This window comes from Scaptodrosophila lebanonensis, unplaced genomic scaffold (genome assembly GCF_003285725.1).
Source record: "Scaptodrosophila lebanonensis strain 11010-0011.00,11010-0021.00 unplaced genomic scaffold, SlebRS2 tig00000072-arrow-pilon, whole genome shotgun sequence".
Classification (NCBI taxonomy): Eukaryota; Metazoa; Arthropoda; class Insecta; order Diptera; family Drosophilidae; genus Scaptodrosophila; species Scaptodrosophila lebanonensis.
In genome coordinates, this window is record NW_022060558.1 from 5,441,452 (window position 1) to 5,457,372 (window position 15,921).

Consider the following 15,921-nt stretch of genomic DNA (forward strand, 5'->3'; position numbering starts at 1 on the left):
TGCATAGTTCTTAATTTGATTAAAATTGTTTAATAGAAATTTATGGGCGCAGCCCGGTGGCGTTTGTTGTTTAACTGTAAATTTAGGGACCAAATCCCTATATGTACTCAAAATCTGAGCAGCTGAGCAGGCCCCATGCCTAAGCAGTGAAATCATAATACGCTATCACTGGCCATAAATTCGCAACTTTATCAATAAAGCGGGCGCAGTTTGGCCCCAGCTATTTAAGTTGCCTCCGTAGCAGACTGTAACCAGTGGACTATAGCATTCAACAGATTCGACATGTCTAAGCTACAAGTGGTGCTGTTTCTTGGCGCATTTCTCGTCGCCACCGTCAGCTGTGCTCCGTCCATACCCATTGGTCGCGTGGTGAATGGCACCGACTCCGATGTCCACCGCTATCCCTTCGTGGTAAGTAATCGAATTGTTAATGCAGAGAAGAAAAAGAGAAGGAAAAAGGTGCTTGTGCGATTGGTGGAAAAGTGCTGCTCACCATGCTGTGAGCCGATGGCGACCCAGACTTCTTCATCTGCTCTTTGAATTGGAACTATCATAGCATAAAGACGCAACAATATAATCGTCATAAAAACAAATAGAAAAGCTGAAGTGGGGTGCCCCGACTTTCAAATACTCTGCACTCTGTCTATGCGTGTCAGTGAGCAGATATGCAGTGCAAAGGCAACAACAACTGCGGGCAGCGTTTGGGCAGAGACTACATTTATGGCTATAACTTCCTTTCAAATTGACCTATCATAATGAATCTTGGCATACGAGCACATATTCACTTGTTGAAGTTATTTGCTGAATCAAGAATTCTTAGAATTATGGGAGTTACAGAAAATCACTCAATTGCTGTTGAAAGGGGGGAGGGAGGGAAATTCTCAAATACACATTTTCTGCGTTTTCACATAATGCATCTTGGAATCAAATTTGGAGTACATAAGTTTTATAGTCTCCGAGGCATAGGTAAGTATACCAACAGCGTTACGGAAATCCCCCATTTCTGGGATTGGCGGGGATCAAGAAAATAAAAGCGGCTCTCTGCACACAACAACACTCTGCACATAAACTTACTGGACAGCACCAGAGGCGTCTCAAGAGGACTCATCCCCTCGACCCCCCCTTTCGCACTCATTAGCTAGCGTGGCCTTGCATAGCTCAACGAGCCTGTTGACTCACGTCACAACTATCATGACAAAACGCATAATTGAACAAATTTCAAAATTTCAATTTGTGCAACATTTTATGTGTCTACCTCTTATAGTCCCTGAGATCTAGGAACACCTAGATACGGACAGACAGATAGGGCTAGATCGACTTATTTTTCACCTCCCGCAAACCCAATGTACTCTTGTACATTTCATGTATAGAGTATAAAAATCGATCGGAAGTATATTAGTAATTGATGCATTTATGCCATTTGCAAAGATTTCACTGCGTGGCGCCACGGGCTCCCATTCCTGCGGCGGCTCGATTGTATCCCCTAAATTTGTACTGACGGCTGCACACTGTGTGAACGGCCGCAAGGCTGCGGATTTGTCCATACAGTATGGCGTTACCCAGATAAATGCCAAAGGACCAAATGTGGTGGCCGCCAAGCGCATCATTCAACACGAGCTGTACAATCCGGCCGCGAACTATGTGAACGACATTGCACTCATCGAGGTGGCTGAACCCATTGTCTTTGACTATGAGACGGTGGCTCCAGTGACCCTGCCACCGCTTAACTTCGAGACACCGCAAACGCCAGAAGGTGGGGAAGGTGTGCTCATCGGCTGGGGCTTAAATGCGGTAAGTGTGGCTTTAGTTGATGGCTAAGCAGTGTAAAAACGATTCGGATTCTGCACAGACTTCAGGGTCCATTCAAACCACACTTCAGGAGGTGAACTTGAAGGTCTACTCGGATGACGAATGCGTGGAGAGACACAGCGGTAGAACCAATCCCAGTAGCCATATTTGCGGTGGTGTCGATGAGGGGGGCAAGGGCCAGTGCAGCGGCGATTCGGGTGGTCCCCTCATCTACGATGGCCAACAGGTGGGCATTGTGTCCTGGAGCATTAAGCCCTGTACCGTGGCACCCTATCCAGGTGTTTACTGCAAGGTATCAGCCTACACAGATTGGATTATCAACAATCAGATTACACTGGCATAGATCATAGTTGGAACAATAAAAATACGTACATAACCAAACTGCCATTCTGTTTATTTTAAAGGAGAGAGAAAGCCAATGATCGCTTTTCAGAAGTGTTTACAAATAATGAAATGTTTAACTGAAATAATTCGAAATGCTCAAACATTTGTCAAAACCAGTCAGCCGTTCTATTTAAAGAGATCGATATGTGCCTTTATCCAAAGCCGCCCAAAGAGAGTGAAATAATACAAAATTACCTCAGCAATGCTCTCGTATTTCAAATCACTTATCAGACAAAATTCATATACGAGTACAGTGATTTCTAGTAGAAATCAAACCGTAGGGTAAAAAGGGTATATTAGGTTTGTGCAAAGTATGTAACATACAGAAGGAAGCATCTCCGACCCCATAAAGTATATATATTCTTGATCAGCATGACGACAGAAATCGATCTAGACATGTCCGTCCGTCTGTCCGTCCGTCTGTCCGTCTGGATGAACGCAAGGATCTCAGAAACTATAAAAGCTGGAATAACCAAAGTTGGCATCCAGATTCTCCTAGGTCCGAGTAAGGACGAGTTTATTTTATTTTTTTTAAATTTTCCCCCCCTTCCCCCGCTACAGAATTTCGTCAATAGCGTCCACATTTCAAATGCTACCTAAACCAAACTTTGCACACATAATTTATATATAATTGTCTATTGTTGTTCAAAATTTTATTCAATTCGGTCAATTTTAAGAAAAGTTATTAGCATAACAAATTCTCGCCAGTACAACCCCACCAAACTGCAGCAACAAGTTCGCTCTTCTTCTTCCTCTTTTTGCTGCTGCTATAGGCGCATATAACTCAGTGACGCAAGTTTACCTGGGTACAGGGTATTACACTGTCGGGCTTGCTCGACTGTAGCGTTCTCTCTTGTTTGATATATATTTTGTTTAGGGTTCGTAAAATATGTTATTCTCTATATTAATTTTGCTTTTGCTATTACAATAACTTACCAAATGTTAAAAAAAATACAATCAACTTAAAAAAATGATGAGGTTATTAAAAACTAGACACTAGAGATGTCTGTTGGGGAGATCAATAGGTTGCGGTCTTCTCAGCCACATACATACTATAGTATGTATAGTATTTATATGGAATCCGAATTGCGATTGCCTATCTCAATCACTACTGCTGCTGCAGTGTTAGGAGCTACTGTATTGCATTGAATCTTTATACCGAGGCTGATATTGGACGGACAAAAATAATATTTGAAGACCGAACATGTCAGATCACTATATTATAGCTGTCAGGAACGATCTACCATGTGATCTACCATTTTCCTTCTGGGTGTCACAAACCAAGAGTTTTTGAAATGTTTTAGAAACCAAAGTATAATAGAAAATGTTTAAATTTAAAAAAAAATGTACATAAATCTTTCATTATGCCCTTGATATTTCAGTTTGGGAAGAAGGGTTTCTGTCTCGGAAGAAAGTTTCAGAGTAATGTATAATGAAAACCAACCAGCCTCGATAGCTCACTATCCCCCACTCACTTGGCTAATAAATTACCGTTAGAAAGGTGTCAGCTGATGCCGGGAATTAAAAATATTTCATTGACGTGCTATTAATTTGTAGTCTTACAGTTGTCCAGGAGTCTTTAAGGCGGCGATAAGGTAAATTGAAGCGCTGATTTACGACGCCAGATAGTGGATATGGTGAAGTAATTGATGGGGAATGTAAAGGGGGCTTCAGTGTGTTGGTTTGCGTTTGGATTGATTTTCTGTGCAGTTGACAACTGAGGAGCGGCAAAGATTGTTGTTAAGCAATTGTGTTGTCCAATGTGGGCTGAAATTGCCAGCCATGAACCTTATTTATTAGAGCAGTGCCCCTAATTGTCACTATTGGGGGTGCAACAATCTAATCTGAGCCTAAAGAAAACAAAATTAATGTCATTGTGGGATTAGTTACTTCCTTTGTTCGTTATCTTTTTAGAAGCATTTATTTTTTCTGTTTATTAATTTTCAGTTTGTAACAAAATTATACATTTTATTGATTTATTTGCATGAACTGCTCAGCATTGCTTATGTGATTGCTAATTTGTTTTTCAAATGCAAAAATTAAATTTGTATATTAATAATATTAAAAAAAAAACAGAAAGAAAAAACCTTAAATTTATGTATTGATAATATTAATCTTATAAAAATATGTTAAGTAGGTTATAAAAATCTCTTTTAATTTTATCTAAGAAAATTGCATACTTTGTGACTAGTACATTAATTTATAAGAAATCTTCTTGTCGTACTAGGAATTAATAAATAAACAAACAAAACAATTCGCCATGTATCAGAATTTTGTTAAAATTATAATTATGCTGGCCCAAACGGTTACAACTAAGAGAAATAAAATAGTTGTGCGCGCTCTAGACAAAAAACCCTTCGGACAATAAAAATCATCAGTTAAAAAAACAAGTGGAGAAGCTAAAGTCGGGTGTAATACATATGTGCATATGTACTTGCGTCTATGCGAGTGTATGTATGTCTATGTGCGTCTATTCGTGTCTGTGTGAGCATGTTTGCAGTCAACCAAAGCCCCAACATCAACAACAGCTGCGGGCAGCGCTTGGGCAGAAAATATATTTATGTCTGTAACTTCTTGTTAAATCGGTCTATTATATTGAAACTTGGCATCCGGACACATAATCATTAACTGGGGGTATTTGCAGAATTTGAAATTTCAAAATACACATGTTCTGCGTATTCACATAATGCATCTTGGACTAGGGACTTTGGTGTCCCTAGGTCTTATAGTCTCTGAAACATAAGCGATTACATTTTTCAGCTCCCTATTACATTTTTCAGCTCCCGCAAACCTAATATACTATTATTATTTTAAAAAATTCTCAATGATTAGTTTTACCTCAAAATCCAATGATTTTTTTCTCTTCTAGTCTAGTTCTCTTCTTTTCAGGACATCTGTTCGATGGACATATGTAAGTTAAAATATAAATATAAGTAAAGCACAAATACATTTTCCCACTAACGTGACGAACATTAATTGTGAACATCATTTGAGAGAAATGAGAGAAAGATAATGGAAACGGACGAAAATACAATTTTGGTATTAATGATAAGTCAAGTATGTAAGTATGTATTGAGAAACAAAAAGAATAAAGAAATAAAGAAGCACAGTATGTGGATGAAAAAGTGGTTCTTGAAGCGAGAGAAATTCGCCTACACGAAACTCTTGAAGGGACTGAAAGAGTCCTCTCCGGTGGATTTGAAGAACTTCTTCTATCTCTATCAATTTCTTGATATTTTGTTAATAGAATATCCCACGCTTTATTGCGCAAATGCTTATTCTTATATTTCTCGTCTCATTGTGGAAGCATTCTATAAAATCGATCAATAATTGTTTGTTCATTTTCAGACGTCTGTGATTCACATACTTGTATATACTATACAAGGTTCTTTCCAAAGTAAACAGGACTTTTTGAGCGCCCCCTGGTGGCGCTATCTATAAATCGACTGGTGCGTTAGAATCTGCTATCATTATCGATTGTCCAGTGAGAATTTCATGACATTTCATCGATTGGAAGTGAAGTTTTTGCGTTTTAAGTGTCAGTATGTTTGTGTTATCGGTGCGAAAATGAGCTTCGAATAAAGAGCCTTTTTTTTTTAATAGTTTAGTCTATATTTTGGCGCACTGGCCATAAAATTTGATTTACAATAACTTATGTTAAATACAAAAATTGGCCTTAAAGTTAGTGCATTTAGTGAGGAGGCAGCAGCGTAAATTAAACGATTTAATCCTTCCGTGGATGATTGAGTGGAGGGGAAGCGGAAAAAAGCGGAAGCATTGTGATGTAGGTGCCCCATCCCTCAAAGGAGCACCAAAGTAGTATATAATACATAACTTATGTAATTACAAAAGACTTAATATTAGGGTCACAAAGTTTGCATAAATGAGAGAGAGTATATAAATATGAACATTATGAGCGATTTTTGCATTTGAATAAAGAACAGTTTAACTATATGCGATTAAGAATTTACAAAATGTTAAATTAAGAATTTATGTAAGAGTGAATTTAAATAAGAATTGTGTAAAAGCTTAAATTTTTACTTAAATTTTAGGATCGACGAGTAAGCAGAACCAGGATTGGAAGCGGAAACAGGAGCTCCAACGGTTGTAGTAGCCGATTATCGGGTGCCCGGTTCAACCAAGGACAGAGCCGCCTTGTGTGGGCCGAGGAATCCGAGCCGTGAGGCGTTAATTTGTTTAGCGCCATGCGGATTAAATTCCGGATGCCATGGGAAAACGTGTAAGTTGCCGAAGCCAGAGTAATGGCCATAGCTGACCCAGGTGAGTTTAATTGCATGATGATGAGTAGGCAGAAAGGATAGCTGCATGGATTCCTTTGCTCCGCTATGGATACTCCAAGTGTGGTGTCAGCAGAGTGCACGAGTGGTTTCAACGTTTTCAAAGTTGTCGTGAGGACATAAATGACGATCAACATGTGGGCCAATCAAAATTCGTGATCACCGAACCGATCACCTGATATGGCACCGTACGACTTCTACCTTTTCGAAAAAATGCATTTGCCCATGAAAGGGCATGCTTTTGGACATGCTTGTGCAAAAAGCTGTCTTGAAGCAGAAGGAGACTATTTTGAATAAAATAAATTGATTTGGCCGAAAAAACTATTTGTTCTGTTTTTGTTTAAAAAGTCCTGTTTACTTTGGAACACACCTTGTATTCTCAAGAGATGCTTGGACAACACTGCCAACACTGTAAGATAGAAACATTTCTTTGCTGTGCAGCAAAACGTCGAGCATTTAAATTCATCCGAGCATCCCCACTAACGTCGAACATTTCGTCGAGCACAACAAGTTCAGCCAACAAGCTCTCCTGTGGATGGGGGAATTAACCCTGATATAGCTCAGCATTCTACTATATTTGACTGATTGCTGTTGTTTCCTGAAATTATAATAATAATACTTTGTTTACGTTAGGTCGAATGATTAATATTACATATACATATAAAAAACATGAATATTAATTCATAACCTTTAAAATGTATGTATTAATTGTATTATATACACATGTTGATATACTATTAATTTGCACAATTATGCTTAAACTCCGTTTTTGATAGCTGCATTGCTTTACGCAGGTCGTCTTTTTCGGAGCCACTAGTCGCAGTGGAATCTAAAATGACAGAACCAAATTTAAAAGTAATTATGAAACTGTCAAATTAATTAATTGTATATAATTAATGTATGCATATATGTTAATGCTTTTTTCTTCTTTTTATTATAAACAGACGCGGCAAAGGCAACACTCTGTCGCAAACTAAGTTTCGCCACAGAAGTAGAAGCAATCGAAAAAACTGACTTAGCAGTAGCACATTGGATTTTCCATTTCGGGATTTCAGTTTCGAAACTGGCGTAGAAAGTAGCGTAATCATTTGAAAGCAAAATCTATTTTCTACAATCGGAAATGTGGAAATAATAACCTAGATCCTTGTAGACCAATTCTTATACTCCGTACATGAAATGTCTCTTTAATTGAGGCCTTTTTTTTGATTTACCAATCCGAGAGCGTACACCCGATTATCCCAATGCAATTATTAGACAAAAAAGCATCGTTTAATATGATCCGTTTTTAGAAGTCACGGTGTGCAATAATATATTAATAGCCCTGAGTTTTGTTGGTCGAATTAATAATCAAAAGGCACCTGTGAATGTATACATGAAAACACACGAAAATCACGACTTAGTTGGCAGCTGAACTCGGCATTTCTTATTCATAATTACAACAACTTAACTTATTGCTTACAATAGTTGCCATATAATTGGCCAATTAGCATTTGTTCGGTTCCTTAAAATGTGTGCCAATTGAAAATGCTAATTGTAGCTCATTTTATTGTATTGTCGGCCTTCGCTTCTAAAAACCACTTATGTGAGCTTTTTAAAGCAAAGGTGTAAGCGGTTTAAGCATCTTCTATCACTATATCACGTATACAGCCCATTCTCGAGTACCTTTCATATGTTTGCTGCCCATAATACGAGCATAATATTATTTAGGAAATTGGAACAGTTCCTTTGCAAAGACTTTGTAGAATCAAATTTTTCGGTGGTCCTCACACTGATTCGTTACTCCTTTAGGAAACTTACAGTTTGCTGTGACAGACATTTTCGTCCCCTCTTTCTAACACGATACTCGTCAATTTCGCATCTCATAGTCCCTGATCACCATGCTGTTTCTTTTGATCATAGCCCCACTTTAAGATCGGCGATACTTTTTATAAATCTTATTTTAAAAAAGATATATAATCTATCACTTTCACTAGTGCTTGTATAGGAAGTGTTACGTTCCAGCTTTAGTAATAACACTTTAGAAATGGATTGTGGCTTAAAAACTTTACTATATGCAATCTGAATTTGGAATCAAAATAGAGTTGTAAGCAAATGCAAATCATCAAATAATATATTAATTGACATTCCGCAATTTGGGGTCGAATTTTCCACTATTCTCCTCCGAGTTCCTCAATCGATATTTTTTGCTAAATAGTGTCATCTCTAGAATTTATTTGCATATTTAAAACATATTGATCGATTGACACAAGGAAAGAGTTCTTTTTATAGAAAATTCTACCCACAAATTCGGAAAATTGTCAGCTGAAAGCTATTTTTATGCACTGTGTGCCACAGTACGTTGTATTTAAATATATCGGTCAACATATTTAAACAAAAAAAAGACAAAACAAGTAAAAAGCTAAAGTCGGGTGTCCCGACTTTGAAATACTCTGTACATATGTTTACAATAATTATAGAATATAAAAAAAATTAAGAAAACAAAAAAAAATTCAATGATCGATTTTACCTTTCTCGGTATTCGAATTCACGTAAAGGGTGTATAATTGCACATTTACATAGCAATTGCGTCTGTGTGAGTGTATGTATGCCTATGCGCATCTATTCGTGTCTGTGTAAGCATTTTCGCAGTCAACCAAACAGCAACATCAACAACAGCCGCGGGCAGCGCTTGAGCAGCGCTGCAGCAGCAAATATATTTATGGCTATAACTTCTTGGTAAATCGGTCTATCATAGTGAAACTTGGCATACGGACACATAATTACTAACTGGGGGTATTTGCAAAATTTTAGTTCGAAATTCCATGAATTACGGGAGTTAGAGAAAATCGTATTTGCGGGGGAGAGGGGGGAGGGAGGGAAATTCCAAAATATACATTTTCTGCGTATTCACACAAGGCACCTTGGACTAAAATTTGGTGTTCCTAGGTCTTTTGGTCTCCGAGATATAGGCGATTATACGAATGGAAAATCGGGAAAACCCCCATAGGGGGGAAGTGGGGAGGAAAATCAAAAAAATAAAACAAACTCGTATAGAATACACACATAACGCATCTTTGTGAAAAATTTGGTGTCTCTATCTCTTATAGTCTCTGAGATCCAGGTGTTCATACGGACGGACAGACAGACAGACAGGGCTAGATCGACTCGTCTTGTCACGCTGATCAAGAATATATATACTTTGTGGGGTCTGCCACGCCTCCTTCTGCCTGTTAAATTTTTCAGCTCCCGCAAACCTAATATACTCTTGTACATTTCATGTACAGAGTATAAACATAAACAGATTTTACTGAGAGAATTGGCTTACCACAGTTGTACTTCAAAGACTTCTTTCTTACTTAATAGGATAGAATACAAATATCAGTCAAAGCACGATATCTCCCGACTTTGAAATAATCTGTACATATGTGTAGAATAATTATGCGTGTATGTGTGTGTCTGTGTATGCCTCGCGTGCCTGAGCAAAACAATAACAACAACAACAGCTGCGGGCACTGCTTGGTCTTATGTACATATATGGCTATAACTTCCTGTTAAATCGGCCTATCATTATGAAACTTGGCATTTGGACACATAAGCACTAACTGGGGGCATTTGCAAAATTTGAGTTCAAAAATCAAAGAATTACGGGAGTTGTCTCCTAGGTCTTATAGTCTCTGAGATATAGGCGATTATACGAATGGAAAATCGGAAAAACTCCCATAGGGGGGAAGTGGGGGGAAAATCAAAATAATAAAACAAACTCGTATAGAATAGACACATAACGCATCTTTGTGCAAAATTTGGTGTCTCTATCTCTTATAGTCTCTGAGATCCAGGTGTTCATACGGACGGACAGACGAACAGACAGACAGACAGGGCTAGATCGACTCGTCTCGTCATGCTGATCAAGAATATATATACTTTGTGGGGTCTGCCACGCCTCCTTCTGCCTGTTAAATTTTTCAGCTCCCGCAAACCTAATATACTTCTGTACATTTAAAGTACAGAGTATAAAAATCCCATTCTAAGAATACTCGTAAAGATTTTTATACTACAGCTACAAGTATACAACATATACAAATATTTACCTGATTTATTCTGTAATACAAAATGGACAGCACAAGTAGACAATGCTATCTGGGAAATGTCGAGGAAAATTCCACCCGTACATTATTATACCCTGTACCCGTAGGGTAAAAATGTTTGTGCAAAGTATGTAACATGCAGAAGGAAGCATCTTCGACCCCATAAAGTATATATATTCTGAATCAGCATAACTAGAGAAACCGTCCGTCCGTCTGTCCGTCTGGATGAACGCAAGGATCTCAGAAACTATAAAAGCTGGAACAACCAAAGTTGGTATCCAGATTCTCCTAGGTCCGAGAAAGGACGTGTTTATTTTATTTTTTGGAATTTCGGCCCCCTTCCCCCGTTACAGAATTTCGTCAATAGCGCCCACATTTCAAATGCTACCTAAACCAAACTTTGCAGACACATTTTATATATTATAATAATCTACTGTTGTGTAAAATTGTATTCAATTCGGTCAGTTCTAAGAAAAGTTATTAGCAAAACAAATTCTCTCCAGTACATATATACTTTGTGGGGTCTGCCACGCCTCCTTCTGCCTGTTACATTTTCAGCTCCCGCAAACCTAATATACTCTTGTACATTTTATGTACAGAGTATAAAAACACACACAGCTGACGAACAGCTAAACAGCTATGTACATTATATATGTGTTTTGATAAATTAAACATATATCCTTGTATTTTCACTGATTTTAATAGGTTTTAGCATTTTTGCACATGATCAATGTCTTTTTATACCCTGTACCCAAAGGGTACAAGGGTATATTAGTTTTGTGCGAGTGCACATGGAACACACAGAAGGAGGCTTGGTAGACCCCACAAAGTATATATATTCTTGATCAGCATGACAAGCCGAGTCGATATAGCCATGTCCGTCTGTCTGTCCGTCTGTCCGTCCGTCTGTCTGTCCGTCTGTCTGTCCGTCTGTATGAACGCAAGGATCTCCGAAAGTATAAGAGCTAGAATAACCAAACTTGGTATACAGATTCTCCTGAGCCCGAGAAAGGACGAGTTTGTTCATTTTTCCCGATGCACCCCTCCACTCCCCCCCTATTAACGATTTTAGAATGATCGAAAAAAAGTTATAGCCATTTAACCAGGCCCAATGCACACATACATACATATGTACAAGTACACAAACACGCATAAGGCACGATTCTGATGTAAATGTAAATGTATGTATGCATGCATGGAATATTTTATATTTAATTTAGTTAATTAATTAAATTAATTTAGTTAATTAATTTAATTAATTAATTAATTAAATTACTTTTTTGTGGGGTGGTACAGGGTATTTAAGAGTTGAGCCTGCTCGACTTTAGCATTCCTTTCTTGTTTTTACACGGTTTTGTTCTGGAACCAATCTACAAACAGAATTACGTACTACCAAACTGCCAAGATGCTTGACTAAAAAGCAAACGGGCGACCATGGGGTTTACAGCTATTGCAAGATCACTTTCACAGCCAAACTTAGTGATTTGAGCGCTCATGCAACAACAAAGAAGCACTCGAGTGCAATGAACTGTTTTATTCAACAACAAAAATAGACTGTCATTTTTTCTGACAAAACTATACTGCTTTGACTACCAATTGCCTAATAATTATGTACGCATGATTGGTACGACCATGTCGTTCGACTGCGAACCTCGCAGAACTGAATGAGTTAATGTAAATGTCACTTTACAACAAATAAATTGGTAAAACCATAACCGTTTTTTAAGATTTTTTTCTGTAAAGTGTCGGCTTTTTTCCCCTTTCTACCAGTTAGAAACAGCTTTTTTTTAATTAAAAAAATGACAGCACTGGTGATTGGATTTGGAACCTCCTATGAGGTTCAGCACCTTCAGTGCTTATTGTGAACTTTCTAAGTTCAAGCCAATTTGCATAATTTTCCAATAATGTGTCGCCACAAACTTGCCTATAAAATTGGCCTGCACTGCGACTGGACTAGAGTTTTCGTACAGGATGTTGCCAAGCATTGACTCGGTGCGGGCCGTGGACTACCACTGGTCTTGGTGGCGTTTCATGGGCCTAAATCCACCGAACTTGGAAGATGGGTTACTGATGCGATTGTACAATATGCACAGGACTGTTTGGAATTTCTTTTTCGCCATCTGCTTTCCACTGACAATACTCATAAATTGTTTTGTGGCCGAATCTTTTTTGGAGCTCTGCGAGAATCTTTTTGTGACTATGCCAGCCTTTTTTGCCATTATCAAATATGCCAACGCGTGGAGGGTGCGTGGCCAATTAAAGCAGATCCGTCACATCCTGAGACGACTGGACGGTCGTCTGCAAACTTTGGAGGAGCAAGGTTTAATTTCGAGTGCCGATCGTCAGTGTAAACGAATGTTCAAGGCCCTACTAGCTTTTTCAATTGCTTTACTTTCTTCCGCGGGATTGGTCGTTCACTGGTCACCTACCCGTCAGTTGCTGTTCCCATCCTGGTTCCCCTGGAACTGGTGGGAGACCCGACAACGTTTTGTGGCGACACTACTGCTGCAGTTGGTGGGCCTCTTGATGCACTGTCTGATTGAGGTGTGCAATAATACGTATCCGCAGGCATATCTCCCCATGGTGGCCGCACACATCAAAGCCCTCTCCATGCGTATCAGGCGTTTGGGGCAAGAATGTGACCAGCGCCAAGAGCAGGCCTATCTCGAGCTGGTGGACTGTATTGGGGATCACCAAATCATTCTGGAGTTACGTCTATTTCTAACTTGTAACCGTACTGCTGCACATACTCATTAGCAACATTTTTTGTAGATTGATGGATACGCTGGAACAATCGCTATCGCTGGCCTGTTTCTTTCAGTTCTTTTGCACGGCCATGTCTCAGTGCGCCTTGGGGCTAGTCATCTTCTATATCGATCTGAGTCCATCTAAACTGCTTTTTCCCTTATTTATGTTTTTCGGCATAACATTGGAGACCTCGATAATTTGCTATGCCGCCGAGTTGGTCTTCCACGAGGGTGAGCAGCTCAACATCGCAATTTACTCATGCAATTGGGTCGACCTGAATCTGAAATTTCGACGGGCCTTGATTTTAATGTGTCAGCGATCCCAGAAACTTAGGGTGAATGTGGCGGCCAAGCTTACACCGATACGGCTGGCTACCCTATTGGCGGTGAGTTAAAGAGACCCATCAATCATTTCGTTTGTATGGTTTTTATTTCAATTATATTTTGATTGACATAGTCTGAGATCCATTAATAAACAATAATTTCAATCGCACATTTCATTAACTTCGCTGGAACTTTGCTTACAATTTTAAAGATTTTCTTTGACTTTTTGATGAGTGAAAACAATCGATCTAACATTTCGATAGTACGCTTGCAGCGTTGCATTCATTCTTATCGAGTGCCACTTTTGTTTGCTAATACAAATATTGTTTCAGGTGTTTAAGGGAGCCTATTCGATGTTTACAGTTTTACGAAACGTGGTCATGAGGGAATAGGTAGACGACAACATCTGAAATCTAAGAAGAAGCGAGCACTCCGTGCATAAAATCTGATGCAACAGGTCTGACAAACAAAAAAGTTTGACTTTGGTCATTGAATATCAATTGACCCCTTTTTATACTCTGTACATATTTCATGTGCAAGAGTATAGTAGGTTTGCACGAGCTGAAAAATGTAACAGAAGAAGGCGTGGCAGACCCCACAAAGTATATATATTCTTGATTAGCATGACAAGACGAGTCGATCTATGTCTGTCTGTCTGTCTGTCCGTATGAACACCTGGATCTCAGAGACTATAAAAGCTATAGACACCAAATTTTGCACAAAAGGTGCCTTATGTGTGTACGCTGTGCAAGTTTGTTTTAAATTTTTGATTTTCCCTATGGTTTCCCCGATTTTCTATTCGTATAATCGCCATAATCTCGGAAACTATAAGACCTAGGAACACCAAGTCCAAGATGCCTTATGTGAATACGCAGAAAATGTGTATTTTGGAATTTCCCTCCCTCCCCCCTCCCCGTGCAAATCGCGATTTTCTCTAACTCCCGTAATTCTTGGAATTTCAAACTCAAATTTGGGAAATTCCCCCATTTAGTCATGAGGGCACATCATACCTACTTTTACTATGATAGACCGATTTAACAAGAAGTTATAGCCATAAATTTATTTGCTGCTCAACCGTTGCCCGCAGCTGTTGTTGATGCTGATGCTTTGGTTGACTGCAAACATGCTTACACAGACACGAATAGACGCGCATACATACATACACTCACATAGACACATTTGCTTTGTATATGTGTAATTATATACCCTTTACGTGAGTTCGAATACTGAGAGAGGTAAAATCGATAAAATTGTTTTTTTTTTTTAATTTCTATAATTATTCTAAACATATGTACAGAGTATTTCAAAGTCGGGACACCCGACTTCACCTTTTATACTTGTTTACTTTGCACTTGAGCCTGGTTTTAAATTGTGATGTGAAACAGCAAAGCCCGTGCAAATGGCGGCAAACCAAAACGGATCATGTCTGTTGCACGCACGAAGTGCTTTCAATTTTAGCCATTCCTGATTTAAATAATTGTGTTAGTTAGCGATAAATCTGATAAGTGCAAAATCTGTCAAAAAATTGTAAAGTTCAACTAAATTAATTTTGATTTTAATATCACAAATGGATCTAATTTTAGCCGTTTGTAGGACAAGTGTGTCAACAAACTACACTTCTTGCAACATTTTCCTAATAACTAATGGGACATATAAAAATAAATCTCTAAATACTTAATATTTCTCAATGAAAACGTACGTTTTATGTTTTGATCATAATATTTAAATCATATGCGATATATGTAAAACATCGGGAAAAATTTCACAATCTAGATTTTTTCCCTCTTTTTTTATACCCTGTACCCGTAGGGTAAAAAGGGTATATTAGGTTTGTGCAAAGTATGTAACATGCAGAAGGAAGCATCTCCGACCCCATAAAGTTTATATAATCTGAATCAGCATGACGAGAGAAATCGATCTAGATTCTAGACATGTCCGTCTGGCTGAACGCAAGGGTCTCAGAAACTATAAGAGCTAGAATAACCATATATATATATATATATATATATATATATATATATATATATATATACAACCCCCCCAAACTGCAGCAACAAGTTCGCTCTTGTTCTTCCTCTTTTTGGGCGCATATAACTCGGTGACGGAAGTTTACCTGGGTACAGGGTATTACACTGTCGGGCTTGCTCGACTGTAGCGTTCTCTCTTGTTTAATTAATGCCGCCGGTTACATAAAAAACTATGAAAAACTGGCAGGTTTATGATTATTTGTGTCTATATTTCCCAATACCCCCACTATTTTAAGGCAAATTATCATCTCAATTCCAAATAGTGCGC

General features: G+C 38.5%; 2 protein-coding genes across 2 annotated transcripts; both read left to right on the forward strand.

Annotated features, from left to right (window-relative positions):
- The first annotated feature begins 253 nt into the window (after positions 1 to 253).
- On the forward strand, positions 254 to 2,190 carry LOC115625158 (chymotrypsin-2). The gene is made up of 3 exons (XM_030520086.1): positions 254 to 411; positions 1,429 to 1,791; positions 1,850 to 2,190. Exons 1-3 carry the CDS (start codon positions 283 to 285, stop codon positions 2,150 to 2,152), a joined length of 795 nt encoding a protein of 264 aa, XP_030375946.1. The 5' UTR covers positions 254 to 282; the 3' UTR covers positions 2,153 to 2,190.
- A 10,336-nt stretch (positions 2,191 to 12,526) lies between these two features.
- On the forward strand, positions 12,527 to 14,018 carry LOC115625462 (putative odorant receptor 19b). Its single transcript, XM_030520510.1, has 3 exons — positions 12,527 to 13,263; positions 13,328 to 13,688; positions 13,959 to 14,018. The coding sequence occupies exons 1-3, from the start codon at positions 12,527 to 12,529 to the stop codon at positions 14,016 to 14,018; spliced, it is 1,158 nt and encodes a 385-aa protein (XP_030376370.1).
- The last annotated feature ends 1,903 nt before the right edge of the window (positions 14,019 to 15,921 follow it).